General features: G+C 48.1%; 1 protein-coding gene and 1 non-coding gene across 8 annotated transcripts; both read left to right on the top strand.

The window, feature by feature from the left end:
* Positions 1–582: 582 nt before the first annotated feature.
* LOC113605846 (F-box only protein 17) lies at positions 583–27,736 on the top strand. 7 transcript variants are annotated; one of them, XM_027079489.1, is made up of 9 exons: positions 635–736; positions 20,801–21,166; positions 21,877–21,988; positions 22,968–22,997; positions 23,514–23,546; positions 23,930–24,025; positions 24,501–24,636; positions 26,594–26,681; positions 26,773–27,736. In XM_027079489.1, the coding sequence occupies exons 2-9, from the start codon at positions 20,818–20,820 to the stop codon at positions 26,823–26,825; spliced, it is 897 nt and encodes a 298-aa protein (XP_026935290.1). In that variant the 5' UTR covers positions 635–736; positions 20,801–20,817; the 3' UTR covers positions 26,826–27,736. The 7 variants fall into 7 exon arrangements, with proteins under 7 accessions (XP_026935295.1, XP_026935292.1, XP_026935290.1 ...); XM_027079494.1 differs by lacking the exon at positions 26,594–26,681 and having other exon boundaries at positions 583–736; XM_027079493.1 differs by lacking the exons at positions 26,594–26,681; positions 26,773–27,736 and adding an exon at positions 25,321–25,369.
* On the top strand, positions 14,695–14,801 carry LOC113606287 (U6 spliceosomal RNA). The gene has a single exon (XR_003427477.1). It is a non-coding gene; the product is annotated as a U6 spliceosomal RNA (small nuclear RNA).

The following is a 27,736-nucleotide window of genomic DNA, read 5'->3' as shown; positions in this document are numbered from 1 at the left end:
CCCAGGTTGTCACCCCAGAGAGGTATGTTTGGCAGAGAGGCTCAACTTAAGAACAAGCCTGGGCTTCTGAGACACTACCACCCCGGGGACACAATGTAAATTCGAGAGAACCCCTGTGGATAGAAGCTTCTATCCAAGTGTTTCACACCAAGCCCAGGGTCGAAGTCACAGCGCGGCCATTTACTAGAAGTTGACGTATGGTGGGAGAGATGTTGTGAACGGCGAGGCGGTTGTAGGCAGGTGGCGGGAAAAGGAAGGAAAGACATGATTTAGGGGGGTGGGGGCAGCTGGGACCATTTCCACGGCGGGAGGCTCCCCGGGAGGTGGGACTCGCCCACCGGTGGTGCCTGCGCTAAGCGCCGGGGAACCCGGGTCTCAAATCGCGGGGCGCCTGGGCAGCACGTAACCACGTGGAGAAAATGTAAACTCTCAGAGGAGCGGGCCCCGAGATGCACGAGGGCGGGGGCTGGGTCTCCTCCCCGCCAGCCTTGCGGCAGCTGGGCCCTCCTCCCAGCGCCTACAGCCTCCCAGACCCCGCCCCTCCCTCGCTGCGGCTTCGCGCAGCCGCCCGCCCGCGGGATCTCACAGCCGTCCGCCCCGGAGAGGACCGACTGCCCAGAGCGCGGGTCCCGGGGCTCCCTGGGCGCGGCCGTTCCCGGGGAGCCCCCCGACTGCCTCTCAGAGCAGGGTGGGGAAGGGGATCCTAGCCCGCCGCCGCCTCCGAGCAGGCCGCCAGGTGAGCGCCGGGACAGGTAGGGACCCAGGTCGGGACCGGTGTCCCGTCCCCACTCGCGGCTGAGGCGCCCCGGGAAGGATTTCCGCCCCAGGCCCTGCCCGGAGGGGCGTGTCCCGAGAATCCTGCGCCCTAGTGCCCCTTCCTGGCCTGCCCCAGCCAGCTTCTGCCCCTTTAAGTCCAGAGTTACACAATCGCACGTTTGAAAGCCCCAGATCGTTCGGAAAGGGCTTTGCTAAAAGCAGTCCTCTAAAGCCCTCGCCTCTCCGCTCGGCTGCTGGCCCGCGGAGGCCACCATTAAATAAATCCCCCTCCGAAACGTACCCGACCAACACGTGTTCGCAGCAGCTGGTGAAAGGCCAGACCACTTTTTACCAATTCTGCTTTTTGTTTCCTCTGACTGGCGGAAAAATCTGTGAATCAGATCTTAGAGCGCCGTTTCTCGATTTAGCAACTTCGGCACAGTATGTTTTTAGCTGCGGCCGCTCCACCCAATTTAAATTTTGTTCTAAGTTAACCTTTGCAGTGTTCAGTAATATTTGTTAACACTCCGTATCTTGATCCTTCAACTTTAGACAGCAGCTGTTTACCCCTTATTTTGAATATTACCAATATTCAAATTTACAATATTACCAACCTACTTTTAAAATAAATAATAACAATTTTTTAAATGTCCCAGGAACACAAGAACAAAAGACAAACGGGACAAAGCTTTGCATGAAATATCAATCGTTTAAACAGCGCACCCTCCCCCGCAGCCAGTTTTAAAACTTTGTAATTAAATTACTTTTCAGAAATGGCAAAAGTAACTTGTGATCCGTGGTGCATGGTTTTAAACCTTTCTCTGCTTTTTATTACTCTGGTAGTTACTTCCAAATTTTTAAAGCAAATTCTTCCATTGTTATTTCTTAGTTTATCAATCATCTCCATGGTTTCCCTCCTTCCTAAATAATCATGACATTCCTTTTAGTTTCTCTATTGGCACTTTTGTAACATGAAATAATTTTTGTAAACTTTTGTTTTTCTTGTTCCATTAAATATATCTATATATAACTATATATATATATATTTGTTATATATATATGTATATAATCTGTTGACTCCCATTTTTGTATGGCCTGACTGAGGAATCTACTTTAAAAAATATACATATTTTTAATTTATTTGTTTGGTTGCACTGGGTCCTAGTTGTGGCTTGCGAGCTCCTTAGTTGTGGCATGCGAGCTCCTTAGTTGTGGCATGCGAACTCTTAGTTGAGGCATGCATGTGGGATCTAGTTCCCTGACCAGGGATCGAACCCGGCCCCCTGCATTGGGAGCGTGGAGTCTTAACCACTGTGCCACCAGGGAAGTCCCTAAAATATTTTTAATAAAGTATTTACATTTATTTAAATGCTAATTTTTCAATCCAGTCAAGTTATACATATGATTCACAAATCAAATAGAAAAATCTGCCTTAGTTTTTTCCTATGATAAAAGAAATATAATCTCTTTAAGAAAAATGGAAAAGGCAGGGGCAGTGTTTTAGATTAAAAGAGATTAGAGAGACATGAGCACCCCCAGCAGTGTGTGAGCCCCATCTTTGTTAGGAAGATACAGCTCCAGAAGACCTTGGGACAATGGGAAAAAGTGTTCATGGAGTGAAGATTAGATGGTAGAATGGATTTCTCTTAGTGGATTAAATGTTAGTATAGACTTATAGAGGGTCCTTATTCTTTCTTAGAAGATGCATGTTTAATAGTTCATCAAAAGAGACATTGTAAATCAACTATACTCCAATAAAAAATAATTTAAAAAACAAGCAAAAACCCGGTGGATCCCTGAAGTTACCCAAAGTCATCTTGCCTTGGCAACAGTAGCTAGTCCTCTGGAGTCACAACATACCAAGACAGAAAATGTAAAATGCAATTCAAATAAAATGCCACGTGGTTCAAGACCATCAAAAAAAGAAAAAGGTTAATCAAAAGAGAGGGAGGGAGAGAAAGCCAATATGGCAAAATATGGAGCACATTGAGATATTCGTTTTAACTATTTTTTTCAACTTTTCTGTACGGTGACATTTTTATGGTAAAATTTGATGTAAATAAAGTAAGACAGTATAGAAACTCAGAGATGAAGACGTGCACAGTGGCACAAACCCTGGAGTCCTCCACACTGAGGTTCAAATCCCCGACCTGCTTGCCTGTCAGGCGACCTTGGGTCCGTTGCTTCCCTCCTCCAAGCCTCAGTTTCCCCAGCTGAAAAATAGCGCCTGCCTCATGGGGTTGTTGTGGGGCCTTCTGTGAGATCTTGTAAAGCACTTTCCACATGCCTAGAGCAGTTAGAGTGCAGTTAACATTAGCTGTTAGTATTTTGTGAAGGATTTTTCTTAACTACCATGGTCTGCTCACCTGGGAATAACTACTCATAACATCATCACTGCTCTTGAGCCCTTCCTTCTACTCCTTTTTTTTTCTGGAGATAGATTTTGAACTTGCCATTTTCTTTTTTTTTAAATTTAATTAATTTATTTTTGGCTGCATTGGGTCTTCACTGCTGCACACGGGCTTTCTTTAGTGGCGAGTGGGCGCTACTCTTCATTGCGGTGTGCGGGCTTCTTATTGCAATGGCTTCTCTTGTTTCAGAGCATGGGCTCTAGGCGCGTGGGCTTCGGTAGTTGTAGCTCGCGGGCTCTAGAGCTCAGGCTCAGTAGTTGTGGCGCACGGGCTTATTTGCTTTGCGGCATGTGGGATCTTCCCAGACCAGGGCTCGAACCCGTGTCCCCTGCATTGGCAGGCGGATTCTTAACCACTGTGCCACCAGGGAAGTCCCAAACTTGGCATTTTCTCTTGCCGTTTTTAAATTCACTGAATGGCTCTGACCTTGACGTTGCTGCAGTTTCATGTCCTGCTGTGCTTCGTTACTCCCTAAGGATCCCCTTAGCCCACATTCCTCCAGTCATGGTTTTAATGGCTGCGTGATTCTGACATAAGGAGGTGCAGCCACAGACTCCAGTCCCATAGATGGACTTAAGTGCTAATCGTAGGCACAACGTTCACAATGGCAGCTAACACTTGTCGAGGGCCAGGCCTTGATCTCACTGAATTTCCCCATCACCATGAGAAGTGAGAGTTACTACAAGTCCACAGTGTCTTAGCCAAAACTTTTGAGGCCCAATGCGTTTGGGAAGTGACTATGAGGCAAGCCATAGGAACCATCCTGTACATTAGATAAGATTCCTGGTGGGGCTGGAGAGTAATCAAACACACTGACATTTCTTCAGTGAAATGCAAGTTCATACCGTAAATAAAACCTTCCATCCGTTCCAGGCAGCTCTGCCATCAAATGGGTCTGTGAAAGACTTGGTTTGCAGAGCTTTTGGATTTAGGGATTGTGGACGGGAGATTGGACCTGCACATTTCCCATTTTCCAGAGGGGAAATCTACACTTCGAGAGGGAAAGCCACATGCCCCAATTCACGAAGAAGTTTGAATTAGGGCTGGGGCGAAACTGGGGCTGACTGAATGTGGAACTGGCAACATTTCACCTCTCCCCAGTGCCACCTCCTCTGCAGGCTGTCACCAGCAGTTCCCAAAGCCAGTGTCCCCGGCTAGCCCTGTGATGCCCCAGAAATGTCAGTGCTGCCTCCAGGGAATGAGATGATGCACGTAAAGAATTTCTCAGGATGCCTTACACAAAGAAAGCATCGACAAATATGAACTATTATTTGCACTCAGATGCAGTGTGACTGTTTCCTTCTTTGACTTAAATAATCATGGTGTTCACTGATAGCACTAATAATTGTTAAATGGCGAAATATAACACTCATACAGAAAAGTACATAAAATATACATGTACAGTTTAACAAATAATTATGAAGTCTATAACCAGCACCCAGGTCAACAAGGAGAACATTACCAGCCCCCAGATGCTCCTCTGGTTAGTAGCTCTTTCCATCCCCGCAGAGGGAACCAGCGTCCCGACTTTTATAATGCTTGTCTCCCTGCTTGGTTTTTTTTAATATGTGTGTACATCCATAAGTAGTATTGATTAGTTTAGCTTGTTTGTAAACTTTCTAAGAGTAGAACCACTGGTGTGAGTATATAATTTATCATCTAAACCAGGGAATTTTGGAAGCGATAGGGGTCACTATTAACAATGACCCTAATTACCCTGGGACACTAGGTGTAGACAGGACTGCCCCAGGCCACCCAGCTGTCTGGTTGTCCTGGGACTCGCACTCTGGGTGACTTGTTGTGTCTGGCAACTTCACCCAAAATTATGCTTTTGAGGTCCATTTGTGTTGTTGTGTTTACTTGTCGTTAACTCTTTTTTATTGCTACTTAGTATCCCATTCTGTGATTGCCTTAATTTGTTTATACACCTTACAGCGGATGGGCACCTGGGTCATTTCCAGGCTGAAGCTGTTGGGGCAATGCTGTCGTGAACATCCTAGTATGTGTTTCCTGGCTCTGGGGTCGAATTGCTGGGTCATGGAGAAGGCACATTTCTAACTTAAGTAAAAAATGCCTTGGGACTTCCCTGGTGGCGCAGTGGTTAAGAATCCGCCTGCCAATGCAGGGGACACGGGTTCAAGCCCTAGTCCAGGAAGATCCCACATGCCGTGGAGCAACTAAGCCCATGCGCCACAAGGACTGAGCCTGTGCTCTAGAGCCCACAAGCCACAACTACTGAGCCCACGTGCTGCAACTACTGAAGCCCGTGCGCCTAGAGCCTGTGCTCTGCAACAAACAAAAGCCACCACAATGAGAAGCCAGTGCACCGCAACAAAGAGTAGCCCCCGCTCACCGCAACTAGAGAAATCCCGCACGCAGCAACGAATACCCAGTGCAGCCAAAAATAAATAAATTAAAAATGTCCAACTAGGGAATTCCCTGGCGGTCCAGTGATTAAGACTCCGCACTTCCACTGCAGGCGCGGCGGGTTCAATCCCTGATAGGGAACTAAGATCCCACATGCCCTGTGGTGCGGCCACATAATAAATAAATTAATTAATTAATTAAAAAATACCCAACTAGTTTCCAAAGTGGTTCCACCAATTTTTACTCTCGTCAGGTGTGTATGGGAGTTCTCACTAGTGGCATTTTAAGTAAATTATGGTGACATTGCACTAGTTGGCTGGTTGGTTGATTGATTTTAATACGCATGATGTTCATGACATTTAAACTAGAATATACCAAAATCAGAAGTAACTTTGCCTCCCATTTCACCCATGCTGTGGCCCAGAAAGCAGCTGAATAACTGAGAGGGTGATGACAGTGAAAATGACAGAGAAATAGGGAAATTCAGTATGGTCTATTACTGTCTGCTATGAAAGATGGTGTTTAGCTCACTGTGTATTTGCTCCACTAATTTTCAATAATTGTACTTTTTAAAAGATCATTTCTTATTTACCTTTGTAACTTTAAATTTTATGCTTCACTTGTATTTCTTATTCTGGCAACTTTTGATTCCCATGATACTGAGTGAGTGAGAGAAGCGTCTTGGCTTCCCCTCCTCCCACCTTTTCCTTTCCCATCTTTTGTCAGTTGTACACTTGCTTTCACACTGTCAAGGTTGATTACTTCTACAGTCTGTTCCGTTACACTATTTAAGTCTTACATGCTTTAACTGTAAAGTTTGCCGGGTTTGGGTTTTTTTTTTTTTTTTCTTGGACAGCTTTATTGAAGTGCAATTTACATACCATAAAATTCAGCCCTTTTAAGTGTACAATTCAGTGATTTAGTGAATTTACAGAGTTTTGCAGTCATCACCACAGTTTTAGAGCATTTCTATCACCTCCAAAATATCCCTTGTGCCTATTTGTGATCACTTCCTGTTCCCATGTCCAGTCCCAGGCAACTACTAATCTTTCTGTATGTCTTTTCCGGACATTTCATATGAATCCATCATACGATATGTGATCTTTTGTGTCTGGTGCTTTCACTTAGCATACTGTTTGGGGGTTCCTTCTCATATTGTAGCACGTACCAGTACTTCATTCCTTTATTGTTGAACAGTATTCCACTGTATGACTATACCACATTTTGTTTATCCATTCACCAGTTGATGGACATTTGGATTGTTTCCGAAGATATAATGTTGCTATGCACTTTTGCAGTCAAGTCTTTGCGTGGACGTGTGTTTTCATTTCTCTTGGGTAGAGAGCCTAATAGTAGAATTGCTGGGTTTCATGGTAAGTTTATGTTTAACTTTTTCTTTTTTTAATGTTCAACTTTTAGAGAAACTGTTTTCCAAAGAGGCTGTACCATTTTACATTCCCACCAGCAGTGTGTGAGGGTTCCAGTTTCTCCCTGTCCTTTGCCAATCTTTTGGACAATAGACATTCTAGTGGGCATGAAGTGGCATCACATTGTGATTTCAAATTGCATTTCCTTAATGACTAATGATGTTGAGCATCTTTTCATGTGCTTATTAGTCATTTGTATATCTTCTTCAGTGAAATGTGTATTCAAATCTTTCATCTTTTTTTTTTTTGCGGTACGCGGGCCTCTCACTGCTGTGGCCTCTCCCGTTGTGGAGCACAGGCTCCGGACGCGCAGGCTCAGCGGCCACGGCTCACGGGCCCAGCCGCTGGGCGGCATGTGGGATCTTCCCAGACCGGGGCACGAACCCGCGTCCCCTGCATCGGCAGGCGGACTCTCAACCACTGCGCCACCAGGGAAGCCCCTTTCATCAATTTTTAAATTGGATTGTCTTATTATTGAATTTTAAGTGTTCTTTATATATTCTAGATACAAGTCCTTTATCAAATATATGATATGCAAATATTTTCTGTTAATCTATAACTTGTCTTTTCATTTTCTTAATGATGTCTTTTGAAGTACAAAAGTTTAAAATTTTGATGGTGTTTAATTAATCCATTTTTTCTTTTATGAATCCTACTTTTGGTATTGTATCTAAGAAATCTTTGCCTAACCCAAGATCATGAGATTTTTCTCCTGTTTTCTTCTAAAAATGTTATAGTTTTAACTCTTACATTTAGGTCTCTGATTCATTTTGAGTTGATGTTTGTGTATGGTGTGAGGTAAAGGCCTAAATTCATCTTTTTGCATGTAGATTTCCTAGCACAATCCAAAAGATTGTCTTTTTTTGAAAAGACAATCTTTATGTTAAGAGACCAGACCTTAAATGTTCTCACCAAAAAAGGAAATAATTATGTGAAGTGATAAAGGCATTGCTAATAAGTAATCATATTGCAATATATAAATGTATCAAATCAACAGGCTGGAGAATTCCCTGGCTGTCTAGTGGTTAGGACTCCTTGCTTCCACTGCCGGGGGTCCAGGTTCAATCCCTGGTCAGGGAACTAAGATCCCACAAGCCACGTGCTGAGGCCAAAAAAAAAAAAAAAAACCAAAAAACAGGCTGTACATCTTAAATTTACACAATATTAATTATATCTCAATAAAACAAAAACAATATTTTTCCCATGAAAACCAATAAACAGAGCTAGTATAAGGAGAATGCCCCTAGCCTCCAGGTCAAATGGATTCCTTTTTCTTGTACGTTATTAAATGGATATAACATGGATATGGTTTAGTGTATATCATATTTGTGCCATGACTTTCTTAAACAGTTTTTTGTTTTTCCTGCAGTTCTTTTAAATAGCTTTACTTTTTCTCTTTTGAGAGAAGGATTTTCCTGTTTTTAACTCATCCCATCTATTTCTTGGAATTCTTTTTTTCTTCTTGACGACAGTCTTCCTTTTTTTTTTTTAAAAGACATTCTTCCTTTTTTAGTATGCTGTTCTTGTTTTGCTTTGAATTTCTTCTCAAATCTACGTGTACTCAGGACCAGCTACATAATTTGCAGGGCCCAGTACAAAATGAAAATGTGGGCCCCTTGTTCAAAAACGATTAAGAATTTCAGGTTGGCAGTAGCAGACCATTAAACAGGCATGGAGCCCTTCTAAGTACAGCTCCAAAGGTCACACACCCGTGAAGCCTGAAGCTGGCCCTGAGTGTACGAATTAGGGTTTTTCTTTTCCTTTACATTCTTTTGGCCCTCTGAACTGTCTCTGTTACCTCTGGGGTCAGTTCACTTTTGCTCTGCATGTTTATCTTTTTTTTTTTAATTAATTAATTTATTTATTATTTATTTTTGGCTGCATTGGGTCTTTGTTGCTGTGTGCGGCTTTCTCTAGTTGCGGTGAGCAGGGGCTACTCTTCGTTGCAGCGTATGGGCCTCTCATTGCGGTGGCTTCTCTTGTTGTGGAGCATGGGCTCTAGGCGTGCAAGCTTCAGTAGTTGTGGCACACGGGCTCAATAGTTGTGGCTTGCAGGCTCAGTAGTTGTGGCGCACGGGCTTAGTTGCTCCGCGGCGTCTTCAGGAACCAGGGCTTCAACCCGTGTCTGCTGCATTGGCAGGCGGATTCTTAACCACTGCGCCACCAGGGAAGCCCTGCATGTTTATCTTACTGGTTCTTTTTCAGGCTGCTGGTTTTCTTTAAGCATCTGGTGATCCCTGCTTGTCCAGTCACATTTTCAAACGAACAAGGGGCTGGGTGACTTATTTAAGTAACTGGTATGAAATTTGGGGCTTTCGTAAATATGGTCCCGCTTTCCCACTGGCCTCTGTGCCCAGCTGAAGGTATGACTGAGAACCCTGTGTTTGGAGGCAGCACTTGTCAGTGATAACTTGGGGGAAACCAGGCTGCTGGGAGCTCACTCCCAGATGCCAGAGTGGGGAAGGCTATCTCAGGAGCACCAGCAGCCTGGGCTCTTCCTGGATGCGTCATGCAATGTTTTCAAAGAACAGTCATCCAGTATTGTTTTGTTTTTCCTGTATGTGAATGTTGGGCAGCTTGAGATCTGTGTGGCAAAGCGTGGGGGAGGCAGGTGAGGGAACAGGGAACCAACAGGCACAGTTTTTCAGAGATGGACTAACCTCTGTCCTCCCTCTGCCCTCTCGACTCCTGACCTGCACTTCTACCACAGCCTGGGCCCCTCTGGATCCTCAACTCTGGGTCCAGAGCCTCTGGGGGTCCTTGAGGCTCCATTGTCCCCATCTTGAGTTCTGTCCTAGCCCCTACACTTCCTTCTGCTTTCTGTCTTGCAGAAATTTATCAACATTTCTTTCTTGGTGATGGTCTCCCTCCTGTTCACTTTGCTTTTTAATTTCTTTGCTGTACATAGGGAGGATGCCCTTTGAGAGGGAGATCAGACTGCCCAGATTCCCATCGCCACTCCACTTCTGACTGCTGTGTGACCTTTTGTGCCTCATTTCACCTCTCTGGGCCTCAGTTTCCTCATGGTGTGAAGATCAACTGGGATAATACAGAAGCCACAAAAGGCTGCCCGCAATCAGTTCCTGGGTCTGCAGATCTGTCTCACCTGGCCCACACTGTTCTTTATTTTTTTTCTTTAAATGCACTGCTAACATTTAAAAATTGGGTGATTTCACATAAAAACAGGGATTTCCAATCACTTGACAAACTGGAAAATGTAGCCGAACTGGGCCCACCTTCCTACTGGGCAATAAATCAGCCCCAGTGAACACTGGCACAGCCTCCAGCCTGGGCTCTTCTCTCCGGTTTGCTTCCACCCAGTTGGTCTCACTTTGGATACTGCCTGTCTCTTGTAGGCATTTGAACTTGGGATTCCTGGGATTCTGTTTTGAGAGCCTCTAGCACAGAACTAGCTATTATTATTATGAGGCCAGCCGGGGGCTTGAACGCAGCCCTTGCTCTGAGCACCAGGCCCTGCTACCCCCGGCTTGCATTCACCCAGAAAGGGTACCATTTTTTAAAAATCTACCTAAAAACTCTTCCAGGCCAGTAGAGGCTCTGATTATCAATAGCTCAGTCTGCCTTCTTAAAGGAGAAGACACACCAGATCTTTGTACATGCAAATAATTCCCAAAAGCAAAGAATTTTCAATCTTGTTTTATTGATGGTTTTTCTGTAACCATTTGTCACAGGTTAGAAACAACACTGGCACCACAGTTCAGAGTCAAGAGTTAAAATTAATAAGGGAGAGAATTCCCTGGCAGTCCAGGACTGCACACTTCCAATCCTGAGGGCGCGGGTTCGGTCCTTGGTCGGGGAGCTAAGATCCCACAAGCCGCAAGGGGCAGCCAAAAAAAAAAAAAAAAATTACTAAATGAGGATGTCAGGTAGAGGAAAATCTCCCCGGGGCATCAAAAGGAAGCCATTCTGTCTAAAACTGAAAAGATTCACAATACGAGGTGCTGACAGCTGCAACTCTCATACATGGTTGATGGGATCGCAAATGGCACAATCATGCTGAAACAAACGATCGGGCATGTTCTTGTAAAGTGAAATACACACTTACCATGTGATCCAAGAATTCCACTCCTACATAGTTACTCGTGAGAAATGAAAACCTATGTGCACACAAACACTTGTGTGTGCACGTTCATAGAAGCTCTATTCATAATAGCCTCAAGTTGGAAACAACCCAAATGTCCATCATGCTGGGTGGGTAAACAGGTCATGGTTTAACCTGTTCAATGGAATACGACTCCGTGATAAAAGGGAGTGAACTACTGATGGATACCTGCAACGATGTGGCTGAATCACAGAATGTGATGCTGAAGGAAAGAAGACACAGGGGCACATTCTGTAGTTATCAGTCAGGGTCCAGTCAGGAGACTGGAACCACACAGGAATTTGAAGGGAGAATGTTTAATATACAGAATTATTAATTATAGCAGAGGGTTAGAGTTAGAGGGATTCGCTGCTAAGAAATAAGAGAACGCTAAAGAATAAGAAATAACAACTACAAGGAGCAGCCACTACCCCTAAGATCTAAGACAGAGAGCTGGAGAAAGATGCCAGTCCCAGGCCGTCCGTGGCAGCCCCAGAATCCCTGCTGTTTTTGGAGAACACTTGGAGATGGCTCACTAAAGGGCAAAAGGATCCCTTTGGTGCTGCACATGTAGAACTTGCTGGAAATCCACCCTCTGGTACTTGCCAGAAGTCAGTCCTCTAGGATGCCAGGGAGAGCAGTTCCCAAGGAAGTTATCTCACCAGCGGCACTCAGCTAGGAAACCAGCTGAGGTGGGTGCCAGGGGAGGGTGCTGGCTGAAGGATGCTGCTGACTGCCCGACACCGGAGAAGCATGCATGTACGCCTGGGAATGGGGCAGGAGAAGCTGCCTATCCCGGCAGTCTGGAAGTGGGAAGCAAAACCCCTTCCTCTGTATCACAGACTCTAGGTCCATCCACCTTACTGCAAATAACACATATATATGGAATCTAAAAAAAAAAAAAAAAAAAAAGGTACTGATGAACCTAGTGGCAGGGCAGGAATAAGTACGCAGACATAGAAAATGGACTTGAGGACACGGGGTGGGGGGAGGGGGAAGCTGGGGCGAAGTGAGAGAGTGGCATGGACATATATACACTACCAAATGTAAAATAGATAGCTAGTGGGAAGCAGCCGCATAGCACAGGGAGATCAGTTTGGTGCTTTGCGACCGTCTAGAGGGGTGGGATAGGGAGGGTGGGAGGGAGGCTCAAGAGGGAGGGGATACGGAGATATATGTATGCATATTCACTTTGCTGTGCAGCAGAATCTAACACTACTTCCTCCTGCAATGCCTCTCTGGCTCCCTCTACTGGAAATATTTAACATGTCAGCCGGCAAAGGGAAAAGATTTACACGCCCAGATTCCAATTTCTCAACTTGGAGCTGTGAGGAAGTAAATTAATAACTGGCACACCATATGATTCCATTTATATGAAATTCTAGAAGAGAAAACTCGAATTTATAGTGACAGAAAGCAGATTAGTGGCGGGGATGGAGGTGGGGCTTAACTGGGAAGGGGTAAACCTTTCAGAGTGAAAGAAATGTCCCACATCTTGGCTGTGGGCATGGTTGTACAGTTGTACGCAGTTGTTAGAACACAAATTGTACACTTGAAATGTGTGCATCTTATTGGATGTAATTTATACATCCATGAAGGTAATTTTTTTAAAAAGGTACCCATTCTAGGAAACAGGGCTCCCTGTGTGCAAATATAAATGGAACATGTACGTGTACACACACAGCAGAAATGCACCACAAAACCCACCACCAAGATTCCCCAGCTTATGCAGGTGCATATCTCTCCATGGGGTGTTATAGGAAGTAGTTTCTGGCTTTGGCTTGGTGGTTTGCTCATGCGTTCTCCCTGAGGAATTCAAGTTCAACATGGGTGCCCTGGGTAGTTGGCAGAGTTTTGAAAGGGTGATGAGGTAGATGTGTGCCCACCCCCTCTCCCATTTCCCTTCTCCCCAAGGGGGATCCACAGAGAGCATCTCACTAGGTTCCTAATTCTTTCAGATTATCAAATCCTCATCCAAAGGGCGAAAGCCTACAGCTCTTTTATGACCATTGAGAGTTATTCCTTGAGTCCCAGGCATGGCTTAGGGATATTTGTCCTTCACTGCTCACATCCATCATTTGAGGTAGAACAATAGTTATCCCCGTGTTACAGACAAGAAAACTGAGGCTCAGAGGCCAGCAACATGCCTAAGTGATGGCCTGCCCATAGTGGGAGCTGCCTCCATAGTGGGAGCTCCTGACCATCAGCTATCCTGCTGGGAGCAGCAGCCCAGGATCCTGGAAACCTTCAGTTGCTCCCTGCCCTCGGTAGAGGGTCCTAATAGGCTTTACAGACACTGAATCTTGTTTTTTTTAACTTATTTATTTTATTTTTGGCTGCATTGGGTCTTCGTTGCTGCGTGTGGGCTTTCTCTATTTGCGGCGAGTGGGGGCTACTCCTCGTTGCGGTGCGCGGGCTTCTCATTGCAGTGGCTTCTCTTGTTGCAGAGCATGGCCTCTAGGCATGCGGGCTTCAGCAGTTGCAGCATGCGGGCTCAGTAGTTGTGGCTCATGGGCTCTAGAGCGCAGCCTCAGTAGTTGTGGCATCCGAGGCATGTGGGATCTTCCTGGACCAGGGTTCGAACCTGTGTCCCCTACGCTGACAGGCGGATTCTTAACCACTGTGCCACCAGGGAAGCCCGGACACTGAATCTTTGGCAGTTGGGTCTTTTCTACCCCCATGATTATATTCTGAAAAAATTCAACGATACAGAGAAGCGAATTCAAGCATACAGAAAAGCTGATTTTTTAAAATTTTTTTATTTTTATTTTTTGCCACGCTGCACAGCTTGTGGGATCTTAGTTCCCTGATCTGGAATGGAACCCACGCCCTCGGCAGTGAGAGCTCCGAGTCCTAACACTGGACTGCCAGGAAATTCCCAAAGCTGAAATAATTATACAGTGGATAAACACTGACTCCTAAGAAAGGGAGACAAGGACAATACCCATGTATTTTTTTAGACCGATACTGAAATATTACTATTCACAGTAACTGTTCAGTCTTCCAAATTCATAAAACAAAAGTTAACGACATGATATTTCGAGTACCAAAATGTACCGGGGTTTGATCCCTGGTAGGGGAACTAAGATCCCACATGCTGCGCCGCACGGCCAAATAGAAAGAGAGAGAGAAGGACAATTCCATCATCGTGATTTGTACAACAACAAAGAAGATAAAGTGTTTACTTTTATGTGGCAAAAAGCATTAAAAAAAAAACAACTGGCTACTCAGGGAAATGTATGTGCTAGCAGGAGACCACGTGGAGACGGAGAAATGCTGGGGAGCCCCCAGCTGTTTGAGTCCCCACCTCTGGTGCTCGACAGAGTGATGAGCCTTCAGGTGACCCAGCACCAGCCCCTGCCTGAGGACCACTGCATGAGAGCCGCTGAGAACTGATTGGCTGAGCCCAGTCAGTCCCTAGAGCCATAAAAAATAATCATAAATAATGGTTATTATAAGTATGTGCCACCAAACCATGGCAATGGTATCACCACTGAGTCACGGAGGTATTTTTGTGCAAAATTTTCCATCACTATAAAAAGGCCCTACTTGATTGGAGGAACCACTGAGGAGAGAGAGAAGCTACCTCTTGATACTCTCATGGGGCCCTTAATTTAAAAATAATCCTATCGCGCTCACTTTGGCAGTACATATACTAAAATTGGAACAATAGAGAGAAGATGAGCCTGGCCCCTGCACCAGGATGACAAGCAAATCTGTGAAGCGTTCCATAGTTTAAAATAATAGTAATAATAATCATCCTATCTTTTGTTTGATAACAGTGGGGAGAGCTTTTTGGACATCCCTTGGTTCCTTTCCATGGACTACCATCTCTGTTTTTATTGTTGTTATCGTTTCTAGTAAACCTTTTCTAGAAAGTACACAAACTGTACAGCCTGATGAATTTTTACAAACGAACGCACATGTAACCAGCCCTCAGATCAAGAAACAAGAAGAGGGCTTCCCTGGTGGCGCAGTGGTGGAGAGTCCGCCTGCCGATGCAGGGGACATGGGTTCGTGCCCCGGTCTGGGAAGATCCCACATGCCGAAGAGCGGCTGGGCCCGTGAGCCATGGCCGCTGAGCCTGTGCTCCGCAACGGGAGAGGCCATAACAGTGACAGGCCTGCGTACTGCAAAAAAAAAAAAAAAAAAAAAAGAAGAAAGAAAAAAAAATCTTTCTAAATGTTTCTAAAGGCAGTTCCTCTGCCCAGATGGAACTTTTTTTTAACTTATTGAAGTAGAGTTGATTTACAATGTTGTGTTAATTTCTGCTGTACAGCAAAGTGACTCAGTTATACACATATACATTCATTTTTATATTCTTTTCCATTATGGTTTATCACAGGATATTGGATATAGTTCCCTGTGCTATACAGTAGGACCTTGTGGTTAATTCATTCTATAATATTTATAATAGTTTGCATCTGCTAATCCCAAACTCTCAGTCCATCCCTCCCCCACCCCCCTCCCTCTTGGCAACCAACCACAAGTCTGTTCTCTATGTCTGTGAGTCTGTTTGTGTTTCACAGATAAGTTCATTTGTGTCATATTTTAGTTCCACATATAAATGATATCATATGGTATTTGTCTTTTTCTGATGTGCTTCACTTCGTATGAGAAGCTCCAGGTCCGTCCATGTTGCTGCAAATGACATCATTTCATTCTTTTTTATGGCTGAGTAGTATAGTCCATGTATATATGGACCACATCTCCTTTATCCATTCCAGATGGAACTTTTAATGCTGACTGGAATTCTCTTGGCCACCCTTTGTGAGGGGTACCTGTCCCCTGAAATACAGGTCACTGAGCATCGCTACATTTAGTGAGTGCTGCGTAACAGACCACTCAAGATGCAATGACTTAAAACAATAACCATTCCTTTATTATTCTGGCGGCTCTGGGGATTGACTGGGCTCAGCTAAGCAGCTCTCAGGGGCTCTAGTGCAGGTGCCATCAGGCAGTGGTTGGGACGGGGTCATCTGAGGGCTCATTCACTCCTCTCTGTAGCACCTTGGATGGGGAGACCCAAACAGCTGGGGCTCCCAAGCATGTCTATCTCTCGGTGTATCTCCAATGTGACGACTTCAGGGCAGCCAGACTTACATGGTGACTCAGGCCGTGGTGTGCTGGAGCTGGCTCGCACCGGATCCTGGAAGCACGTTGTGGACAGCTCTTTCCAACGCCAAAGTCCAGGGACGTCGTGTTGGTAGCTTGCTGTCAGCCATGGAAGGTGTATTCACACCACAGAAATCAGCAAATGTTACACACCCAGAATCTTTTCTTTTTTTCCCCTACAGAGCCAGTTGTTAAACGTTTTAGGAGCACACCACTGGACTCACGGCTCCCCATGCATGCATCCCCAGAGAGTCAGGCAGAGGCTGTATCCTCTTTCCTGACCCAGCCTCTGAAATCCCTTAGCAATATCACTTCTACAATGCTCTGAAAGGCGAAACAATCCCAAAGGCCTGCCCATGTCAAGGGGAGGGCTGTGGACGCCACTCCTTAATGGAGAATGACCAATTCCTGGAAAAGAGCACATCAGTTTGCATACGTTGTTATAACCATCTGGGGAAGATGTCTGCCATGCATCACAGGTCCCTGGAAACTGAATATCAGTAGCATCCCCCAGTCACTGTGACAACCAATACAATATCCTCCCCACCAAACACACACACACACACACACACACACTCCCGAACACCCTAGCAGCAGGCAGCGCCGTGCCATTCTGACCCAGCCAGTCGTTGGCATTCAGCCGTGTTGGACATGTTGGCTACAGGGCACCTCGTGGTCCTCAGGAGAGCATCACACACAAGCATTTTGAATACCCAGGGCTCGTATGGTACATCACTTGAAGGTCCTTGCCCCTCAGTGAAGTCTGGCTGCCCTCGTTGTGTGAGGGGACCACCCCCAGCTCCAGGGATCCCCTGTTTGCCAGTGATCGGCACACATCCATACCGGGCAAGCTGGTGGATTCGCTTGTAAATTGCAGCTAATTATTAATGCAGCTAATAACCACCTGGGGCAAAGCACACCCTAGTCTCTAAAGCGTGTCTCCACAACTTCAGTTCTCTGTTGTGGGGGTGAAGGGGAATCGGGCTTTGTGCCACGTCCACGGATCACTGGCTTGATAGAGCCTTAATCCTTAACAAGACCTTAATCAATTTATTTCAAAATAGTAACCGCTGACATGAATGGAGCACTTACTGGCATTAGATAGTATAACAAGCATTAGATCATTGAAGCCTCTTAACCCAGGGCAACCTCCAAGGATTGTTTTGGACATTAAAACACGATGATGGGATTCAGTGCGATGATCCAGCTTAAATGCTCGGTACGGGTGGTTTAGTCAGGGCTCAGTAAATGTCACCAGATGAAAATATTGTAGCTAAATCGTTGCTCACCAGCTTTTTATGGTGTGTAATAATAATAGCAACTAACATAATTTAGTGTCTAATATTATATCAATACCACTTTTATTTATGAAACACCAGCGATTATTTAAGCGCTTTACAAATAAATATTAATTCGTTTCATCCTCACAATAACCCTATGAAGTGGGTAAGGTTAACATCCTCATTTTCAGAAGAGGAAACTGAGGCATAAAAAGTTGAAGTGATTTGCCCTTGAGGCAAGAGGCTTAGCTGGGACTCAAACCCAGGCTGGCTGGACCCAGGCATGAGCATTTCATCACTAAGCTCTTCTGCCCTGATGGGGAAATGAAATGCGTTTCTCACTAGGTCTTGAGCTATTCACTGAGTTCTTGTTAAATAAAGGTGTTTCACCTTGCTATGCCTCAGTTTGCTCATCTGTGAAATGGGTTTCTTTAGGGAAGAATAAAGTAAGAAAACGGGAAGGAGGAGGAGGTGATGGTCATGAGGCCCTGAAATTGTAAATAATGTGGCCAGGGACAGTCTCATGGAGAAGTTGACATCTGAGCAAAGATTGAAGGGAATGTGGAGGTGAGCCAAGAAATGCTCTGGTTCCAGGTGGAGGAAACAGCCTGTGCAAAGGCCCTGAGGTGTGGAGGCCGGTGTGGCTGGGGCAGAGTGAGTGAGGGGGAGATGAGGGCAGGGAGGTGATGGGTACAGATCGTGTGGGGCTTGTGGGCTGCATTGAGGACCTTGCCCTGACCCTGAGTGAGGTGGAGCCACAGGAGGGCTCTGAGCAGGGCAGGGACAGGACCTGACTCAGGTGTTCACACCTGACAGCTGGGGAAAGGAGCAGGGAGACAGTAATGGTCCAGGTGAGAGGTGATGGAGAATAGAGGAGGTTCAAAGGCTCATCCCTGGGACTTCCCTGGTGGTGCAGTGGTTAAGAATCTGCCTGCCAATTCAGAGGACACGGGTTCGAGCCCTAATCTGGGAAGATCCCACATGCTGCAGAGCAACGAAACCCGCACACCACAACTACTGAGCCCGCGTGCCACAACTACTGAAGCCCACACACCTAGAGCCCGTGCTCCGCAACAACAGAAGCCACCTCAACGAGAAGCCCATGCACCCCAACAAAGAGTAGCCGAGTAGCCCCCGCTTGCCGCAACTAGAGAAAGCCCATGCGCAGCGACGAAGACCCAACGCAGTCAAAAATAAATAAATTTGTTTTTTAAAAAAAGACCGATCCCTGACACTGAAATCAGAGGGAGGAGGAAGGAACAGCTGAGGAGACCGACTAGGAGCCACAGGCAGACGGGAGGGGTCCAGAGAGACATGCTGGCCCAGAGCCAAGTGAGACGAGCGTCCCCTCACTGTGTCAGGTGCTGCTGACGGGTCAAGCAAGGTGAGGATTGAATAGTGACTGCTGGCTCAGCACCAAGGGGGGTCATTGGTGACCTTGACATTTCAGGGTAGAGAAGGAGGGCAAAGTCTGACTGGAGAAGGTTTGAGAGAGAATATCAGTAGAAAATATGGAGGCAGTGAGCGTGACAACTTTTTGGAGAAGATTTACTATAAAGAGGAGCAAAGAAATGGGGTCAGAGCTGGAAGGGGAGGTGGAGTCAAGAGGAGTTTAATTTGTTTTCAAATGAGAGATGACTCTGTGCGAGCTGACGGGAACGATCCAGTGCAGAGGGGGAAGCTGAAGGTGCAGCAGACAGAGGGGAGAACTGTGAGACGGTGACCTGGGGTGGGCGCAGTCACGGTGGGAAAGCACAGTGGTACATGGGGCGGTGGGGGTCTCTGGATGTTCACTTCCCACCGATTTTAGTTTTTCTGCAAAATAAGAAGCAAGGAGGGAATTCCCTGGTGGTCCAGTGGCTAGGACTCCATGCTTCCACTGCAGGGAGCATGGGTTCGATCTCTGGTAGGGGAACTAAGATTCCTCCATGCTGCGCGGCGCGGCCAAAAAAAATATAAATGAGAAGCAAAGAGAGAGTGAAAAGGTGGAAGGAAGTGTGATGTGTTGGGGATAGGGGAGAAGGTGTGAAATAGTTATCTACAGAGAGGAAGAGCAAGAGGATAAGAGACATGTAATCTGATTGCCAGGCAGCACTGTGGGTACACTTGAGCATCAAGTGCACACACTTAAAGTGAGACCAGCCAGTGGAGTTGTGTGTTGTTCTTCAGCTGCTTTAAACTGTGCGGGTACAGGCACAGGTAGGTGGAGGGCTGGATTTAACCGGGGCACGCGTTGGAAGAAGCCAGAGGAGGCAAGGGTGTATGCAAAGAATGTTTTAAATGATTAACCAAGGAATTTAAGCTGGATAAGGAAGACTGAGGACTTGAGGGGGTATGGGTCAGTGAAAAAGAGGTAGGGACAAAGGATGGGAGATCATAGTGGGTTGGAAGGACTGTGTGTGTGTGTGGGGGGTAGGTCTAGGGCACTGGGGGGAGAGAGCTGGAAAGAGAGGAGGTGATGCGTGGGGAGTGAGAAGCCTGAGACTGAGGTTCTGAAGAGGCTGTGGTTACTGAGACAAGGTGTAGGTGCGACCACGGGATGGAGGGGCTAGAAGAACAGCTGGTCAGGGAACAAGAGAGGCCTGGTGGCAGAAGGAAGGATCGTCATCCTGGATACGGAAATCACCAAGAATGTTGATAAGAGCAGCTTGAGTGGCTGTGAGCCTGGAGCTAAAATCATGGAGAAGTGAGGGGTAGTCATCTGGGTCAGCAGATGATGACGACAAGGTGACAAACGATCTACCCTGATGATGAGATTCATAGCTGCGGCATTTGGGGGAGGATGGAGGGAGAATCTCTGGAAACAGCACCAGGGAGCAAGGAGATTTACCCACTTGGAAGGCCCACAGGACTGCTGGGTTCTGGTTAGAGCAAAAATGTGACAAGAATCTTCAGCGAGGAGATTGAAGAAATAGATTTTGCTGAAGGACAGGTCCTGGATTCCAAAGGCCCTAGAGTTGGGACAGGTTGGGGGATGGGATGGAAATGGTTTCCTCCTCGGTGGATTTTTCTCATGGGTCTTCAGTGTGCATATGGTCATATGTAAAGTGCTTAGCCAGACACAAGTGCACCGGCCAGAGACAGAAGTCGTGGATAACAGTCCTAGTGGGGTCGTGATCAGGCCAGGGGTTTGTTGCTTGAGGGGGAAAGGTGGGGAGAAACCGGTCCCCGTCCAGAGCCAAGTGGTAGGAAATAGATGCTGCATTTTCTTGGTTATGGCAGTCCCCCGGTCGCCCGTGTACCTGGTGAGGTCACGGTCAAGTCGCAGGGGACTTGCGTCCTGGAAGGAGAGGTGGAGGGAGGCCGGGCTGCTCTGACCCGCCGACCCCTCTCGACCTGCAGGACTCTGGCGGCCGGAGATGGGCGCCCGGCTTTCGCGGCGGCGGCTGCCCGCGGACCCGCCCATAGCCTTGGACGCGCTGCCGCCGGAGCTGCTCGTGGAGGTGCTGAGCCACGTGCCACCGCGAGCGTTAGTGACGCGCTGCCGCCCAGTGTGCCGCGCCTGGCGCGACGTGGTGGACGGGCCCACCGTGTGGCTGCTGCAGCTTGCCCGCGACCGCAGCGCGGAGGGCCGCGCTCTCTACGCGGTGGCCCAGCGCTGCCCGCCCAACAGCGAGGACGAGGAAGAGTTCCCGCTCTGCGCCCTGGCGCGCTACTGCCTGAGAGCGCCCCTCGGCCGCAACCTCATCTTCAACTCCTGCGGAGAGCGTGGGTGCCGGGTGCACGGGCTAGCAGCAGGGGCGGGAAAAAAGAGACCAAAAGGATGTGTGGCCTGGGGACCCCAGGCGAGGTGGAGTGAGTGGCCGCGGCCAGGGTGAAGCAGACAGGGGCGGGGCCGGGAGCCAGGGGACGTGGTCGAGGCTCTTGGGAAACTGGGTGGGAGGAGCCAGGGGCTGTGGGCCGTATAGCGAGCCAAGATGGCTGGGCGAGACAGAGCAGAAGGATCCAGGGGACTGGGCCGGGAAGCTATGCTTGAACTGTAGATTAGGTGGGCGCGGTTAAAGGGGGAGGAGCCCGGGGAGGCCTGGGGAGAAGCCGATTGGGTGCTGGCAGGGGCGGAGCTTGCATAGAAATATAAGGTCGTATTGAGAGGCTGTGGGGAGGGGAACTGAATGAGTGGGCGGGACCAAGGGAGGAGGGGCCCGGAAGCGGTGGTGTAAGGAGCCCGGGGCGGGGCCAGAATTGAAGCCCAGTAGTTTGAGAGTGAAGGGAGGCAGAACAGGGGGCGGGGCCTAGAGAGGCTGGGGAGAAGCTGAGTGGATGGGCAGGGCTGAGTGACGCCGTTGTGGGGTGGGACCACGAATACAGCCTGCTGGGAGGGAGGAGCTGGTGGGCGGAGCAAGCTAGGTGGTGGCGGGTTCTCTGCGGGGCGAGCTGGCGGGCGAATTCCTGGTGTTCAACCCTTTTGTATCTCACAGAGGGCTTCAGAGGCTGGGAGGTGGAGCACGGCGGGAATGGCTGGGCTGTGGAAAAGAACCTAATACTGGTGCCGGGCGCTCCTTCCCAGACCTGCTTCGTGACTTCTTTCGAGTGAGTGGCCCTTGATCCCTGGTGCGAGGGAGGGGGACTCTACCCTACCGTCCTCATCCTCACCCTCACCCACTTTCAGCCTCTCCTTCGCACATTCACTTGTTCAGTCCACCAGCTAATATTTGTTAAGGGCCTACCAGGTACCAGGCACTGTTTTACATGTCAGAGACACAAGGAAAATTCAGAAAGATCAGGAAACTGCTCTTTTTTCATTTGCATTTTAGATGTAGGGTTGGGGAAGCCATTAAACGCATAAACAGTAAAAAAAAAACAAAAACATAATAAACATTTAGAGGGCTTACTCTATGCCAGATGCTTTACATGTAAATTTTTAAATCCTGGCAATAACCCTATGACACAAATACCATTATTATAAATGGTGGATCTGGGATTCGAACCCAGGTAGTCTGACTTCAGAGCTTCTGATGTGGTAAATGCTGTGAAGACATGAAAACAGTTTGATTGGCTGATTCTCTATCCTCATACCCCATACCCATTTTCCTTGTGCCCTCCCCCCACAGTCAACCATTCTCGTGGCATCTAGCTTTCTAGTAGTTACCAGTATATTAGGGGTGACGGGATATCTCATTGTTATTTTAATTTGCATGTTTCAGTTTACTAATAATTAAACATCTCTTCATGTGCTTGTTAGCTTTTTGGATTCCCTCTTTTGTAAGTTGCCTGTTCATATTTTCTATTAAGGTTGATATCTTATTCTCGTTGATATACAAGAATTTCTTGTATATTCTAGCTGTCAGTCCCTTGTCCATCCTGGACATTATAGAAATCCCCCACTCTACCATCTGCATTAACTATGTCCATGTGTTATTTGGTATTTACATATGATCAAATTCATCTTTTTGCTTTAGAATTTGTTCTTTGAAATTTTGTTTAAAAAATCCTTCCCTACCCTTAGATCCTAACAGTGTTCTCTTATACTCTCTTCTAGTAACCTCATAGTTTTATCTTTTACATTTAGATCTTTAATCCACCTTGAATGTGATGTTCGGTAAGGATCCAGTTTTCTTTTTATCCCCCTCCTTATATTGAGCCAGTTTTCCCAACACCATCTACTAAAGAATCCTTCCCTTCCCCCATGGAATGGCGGTGCCACCTCTATCATTTATGAAGTTCCCATACAAACCTAGGTCTGTCCTTGAGCACTCTGTTCAGTTCTGGTCAGTTTATCAGTTCTTCTGATAAATCACTATTTCTGTTATTATGGCACATTGAAATTCGAGGAGAAGGACTGTTTACAAAGGTGCAGGCAGAACACAAGAGATACTACAGGACTCTAGGCTAGTAACAGTGGGGGGAAGGGACCTTACCACCCCTAGGCCTGGCAGGGGTAAGGGGAGGAAGCAATTACCGAAACATGAAGACAGAGAAGGCTGGGAGGAGAGGGCACTGTGGAGAGGGCCCTTTCGTTGAGAAATACAACAGTCCCACGATGATCCCTTGGGAGGGAGCCAGGAGAATAAATACCCTGATTTCACTCTCTTCTCCCTTCTATCTGCTGCTGGAGCTTCCCATTGGCTGACCCAACAGGAAGTAGAGGGTAAGGGAGACCCTTCCATACAGGCAACACAACCTTAGACCATGGGCCTCTTGGTGCTTGAGGAGACCCCAGAATTCTCTGCTCAGATGTCTAGTATGTGGGCCTCCATTTGTATTCATGTCCTGGTCCCCACAAATATTAGGGGCAGGCCTGCATACAGTCAGCCTCCTGGAGTCCACAGCAGAGTGAAGGGTGGAGGGGATCTGAGAGGCCAGTGGGGTTGCACAGCCCATCATACATCTTGTCTGGTAGAGCAACCCTGATGGGCTGCTTTAGACAGGGTAGTCAGGGGAGGCTTCTGGGAGGAGGTGATTTCTGGGCTGACTTGAATGATGGGACTCTCTACCCCCCCACCCACCCATCCTATCATCCCCCCTTCCTAGATGGTGCTTCAAGAGGCAGCTTGTGGACTTGGTGATGGAGGGTGTGTGGCAGGAGCTGCTCGACAGCTCCCAGATCGAGATCTGTGTGGCCGACTGGTGAGTGGAGAACCCCCCGTGGTGGCAGCAGTTCTGCAGAAGGGAGTCATTTCACACCCCCATCGACCCCACGGCTGGCACTGCTACTGTGCCCCCTTCATAGTGAGGCTGACAGAGGGGAAGCGATGCTCTCATAGTAGCAGAGCCAGGGAGGGGCGGAACTTTGGTGAGCCCAGAACCCCCAGATCCCTACACCCTCAAGCTCCTCCCCAAGGTTGTGGTTCCTCCCCAGAACACCATTACCTCCCCACCCCCGTCCATATACACCTGACCCACAGCCTCCTGAATCTGCCCCCAGGAGCACCCAGGCTCTTCCCCCAGGCCCTGGCTCCACCCCAGGGGCACCTAGGCTCCTCCCCCTAGGTTCCCAGGCCTAACCTCATCAAAGTGCAGGGAGGCCAGACCTCAGTTGCCCTCCCCAACCCAGAGACCTGAGCGGGTGGTGAGGCTATCAAGGCTCACTGCCACCCGGCAGGTGGGGTGCCCGGGAGAACTGCGGCTGCATCTACCGGCTCCGGGTCCGCCTCCTGGACATGTACGAAAACGAAGTGGTCAAGTTCTCGGCATCACCCAACCCGGTCCTTCAGTGGACTGAAAGAGGCTGCCGACAGGTGGGTCCAGACTACCTTCCCTCACCCAAAGGCACACCCACCTCTCACCCTGCTCAAATTCTGCTCTCAGCACTGCTGGGTATCTATAACAACAGCTAACAATCATTGAACCCTTATTACAGGCCTGCCCAAGAGTTTCACCCATTAATTCATTTCATTAGCACAATGGCCTCGTTGTTCAACAGACATTTTTGAGCACCTACTGTGTGCCTGCTATGCTCTAGTTGCTAGAAATGCAGCAGTGAACCGAAGTCCTTGCTCCATCCCCATTCTAGAGTTGGGGAAACTGAGGCATGGGAGGTTAGGTGACTGGCCCGAAGTCATCCTAAAGCGTGCAGGGCCTGATTCAACCCCAGGCTGGCTCCTGAGCCTAAACTGTCATGGTCATCATACCTCACTTACCAAAGTAACCTTTTAGGTGGTCTTTTGGTTTCCATTCCTGATCTCTTCCCACCCACCCCCAACCCAACACACAGACTCAGCATCCAGAAAGCTCCTATTAAAAAGTGAGTCAGGGGCTTCCCTGGTGGCGCAGTGGTTAAGAATCCACCTGCCAATGCAGGGGACACAGGTCCGAGCCCTGGTCTGGGAAGATCCCACATGCCGCGGAGCAACTAAGCCCGTGTGTCACAACTACTGAGCCTGCAGTCTAGAGCCCGCGCACCTAAAGCCCATGCTCCGCAGCAAGAGAAGCCACCGCAATGAGAAGCCCGAGTACTGCAACAAAGAGTAGCCCTCGCTCGCCGCAACTAGAGAAAGCCCGCGTGCAGCAATGAAGACCCAACACAGCCAAAAATAATAAATAAATAAAATAAGTTTATTTTTATTTTATTATATTATTTTTTTTGCGGTACGCAGGCCTCTCACTGCTGTGGCCTCTCCTGCTACGGAGCACAGGCTCCGGACGCACAGGCTCAGCGGCCATGGCTCACGGGCCCAGCCGCTCCGCGGCATGTGGGATCCTCCCGGACCGGGGCACGAACCCGTGTCCCCTGCATTGGCAGGCGGACTCTCAACCACTGCACCACCAGGGAGGCCCATAAATTTATTTTTTAAAAAAGGTGAGTCAGACCACGGATCTCACCTGCTTGTAACCCTTCCGTGGCTACATCTCAGAGCAAAAGCCAACATCCTATCGTGCAGCTATAAAAAGGAATGAAGTACAGATTCACACTTGAACATGCGTGAGCCTTGGAAACTGTGCTAAGTGAAACAGAGGCCAGACACAAAAGGCCACATATTGTATGATTGCATTTATATGAAATTTCCAGAATAAGCAAAGCCATAGAGACAGAAAGCAGATAGATTACTGGTTGCCAGAGGATAGGGGGAGGGAGGAATTGGAAGTGACAGCTAAGGGATTCGAGGTTTTCTTCCTAGGGTGATGAAAATGTTCCAGAATTAGATAGTGGTGATGACTGCATAACATTACGAATATACACACACACACAAACAAAAAAACCACTGAATTGTACAGTTTTAAATGGTACATTTTATGTTAGGTGGATTTTAGCTCAATTTAAAAAATTAAAGAAGATTAAAAAGCCAGAAGCCAGGGACTTCCCTGGCAGTCCAGTGGTTAAGACTCCACGCTTCCACTGCAGGGGGCGTGGGTTCAATCCCTGGTCAGGGGAACCAAGATCCCACATGCCAAGTGGCGTGGCCAAAAGAAAAAAAAAAAAAGCCAGAAGCCAGAGTCCTTCTGTGGCCGATCTCAAAGGCCCCACACGATCTGCCCGCTACCTCCCTGACCCCACCTCTTACTTCTCCCCTCACTCTGCTCCAGGCACACTGCCACCTCAGGGCCTTTGCACTGACTGTTCCTCTGTCTGGAACACTCCAGATCCCCACCTGGCTCCCCTGCCCCATCAAGCCTCTGTCATCTCAGTGGGGCCCTTGTTTTACAATCCCAGCCTCCTGCAGTATTTCCTCCGCCCTTTCCCCCATCTGTCTTCAGCGTCACAGTCTAGACTCAGCTTCGCCAGGATACGATCTTTTGGCTGCTTTCTTCACGGCTATATCCCCAGCGCCTGGAGCAGGGCCAGGTACCTACTTGGTGTTGGGGAACATCTGTTGAGGTTACGGAGGAAGAGGAGTCCATGGAGCCTCACTCCCTCACTCTCCTTCCCTGCACAGGTCTCCCACGTCTTTACCAACTTTGGCAAGGGCATCCGCTATGTGTCTTTTGAGCAGTATGGAAGAGACACGCGTTCCTGGGTGGGGCACTATGGTGCCCTCGTGACCCACTCCAGCGTGAGGGTCAGGATCCGCCTGTCCTAGCTAACCAGCCTGATCCAGCCTTCCGGGACAGACTGCCATCTGCCAGACACCATCGTCGATCAAGGTCGGCTCTGCAGCCACGAGCCGGAGGATGCCCGAGGACAGTGGGGGTCCCGTGTAGCCTGTTCCCGGAATGTTTCCAATGAACCCCACTTGCTGCTGCTTCAGCGTGGTGGCCCCCATGCTATTCGAGAAACCAGGGATCCAACCAGGCTGGTCACTTGCTTCCCCAGCTTCCCAGGGGGAGTGTCAGAGAGTAACTCAGAGACCTGTACGTTACTTGCAAATTTTTTTCTCACATGTGTGGATATCAGTTGACAGACTGAGTCAGAAAACAAAGGCCAAACCAGGATTTCAGACAGAGGAAAGCTGCGGGCAATCGTGGACAGGACTCTTCTCAGCATGCTTTGGGGGCAAGGTGATTGCTGGCAGGGAGCAGAGGTCCTTGAGGGGACCAGCAGCAGCCTCAAAGTGAACTCTTCCTGTTGTTGTGGGGAGTCTCTGGGATTTGGCAGCGGGGCCCGTGCAACCTCCTCCAGCACCACGCCCATCAGCACCTCCCCTCTGGGCCAGGTGCCATTTCTTTCAGAATTTCTGAGGCCAGTTCTGTGCTGACCCCCAAACTGTATCCTCCAGCCCCACCTCCTGCCCCTGCCTCGGGGGCAGCTCGCCTCCTGTCAGGCGACAGCCTCCTTTTCTCCACACTTGAGCCCACTTGGAGATGGACCCCAGGAGCAAGGCATGCTGTGAAGGAAAGCTCTCCTTTCCCCAACTGAGCGCAGCCAACAAGCTCGCTCAATAAAATCGGTGCTAAGCATGA

This window comes from Aethalodelphis obliquidens, unplaced genomic scaffold (genome assembly GCF_003676395.1).
Source record: "Aethalodelphis obliquidens isolate GAN/ISIS:26980383/991018 unplaced genomic scaffold, ASM367639v1 scaffold43, whole genome shotgun sequence".
NCBI lineage: Eukaryota > Metazoa > Chordata > Mammalia > Artiodactyla > Delphinidae > Aethalodelphis > Aethalodelphis obliquidens.
The sequence above is the reverse complement of the archived record's forward strand: the minus strand, read 5'-3'. Positions and strand labels throughout refer to the sequence as shown.

Bases quoted from the DNA above. Each gene is read 5' to 3' on its own strand.
- LOC113605846 (XM_027079494.1), top strand. From the start codon at position 20,818: ATGGGCGCCCGGCTTTCGCGGCGGCGGCTGCCCGCGGACCCGCCCATA. The intron at 23,547-23,929 runs GTAAGGGAGACC...CCCCCTTCCTAG, and splicing joins GACCCAACAGGAAGTAGAGG to ATGGTGCTTCAAGAGGCAGC. The intron at 24,637-26,772 runs GTGGGTCCAGAC...TTCCCTGCACAG, and splicing joins CTGAAAGAGGCTGCCGACAG to GTCTCCCACGTCTTTACCAA.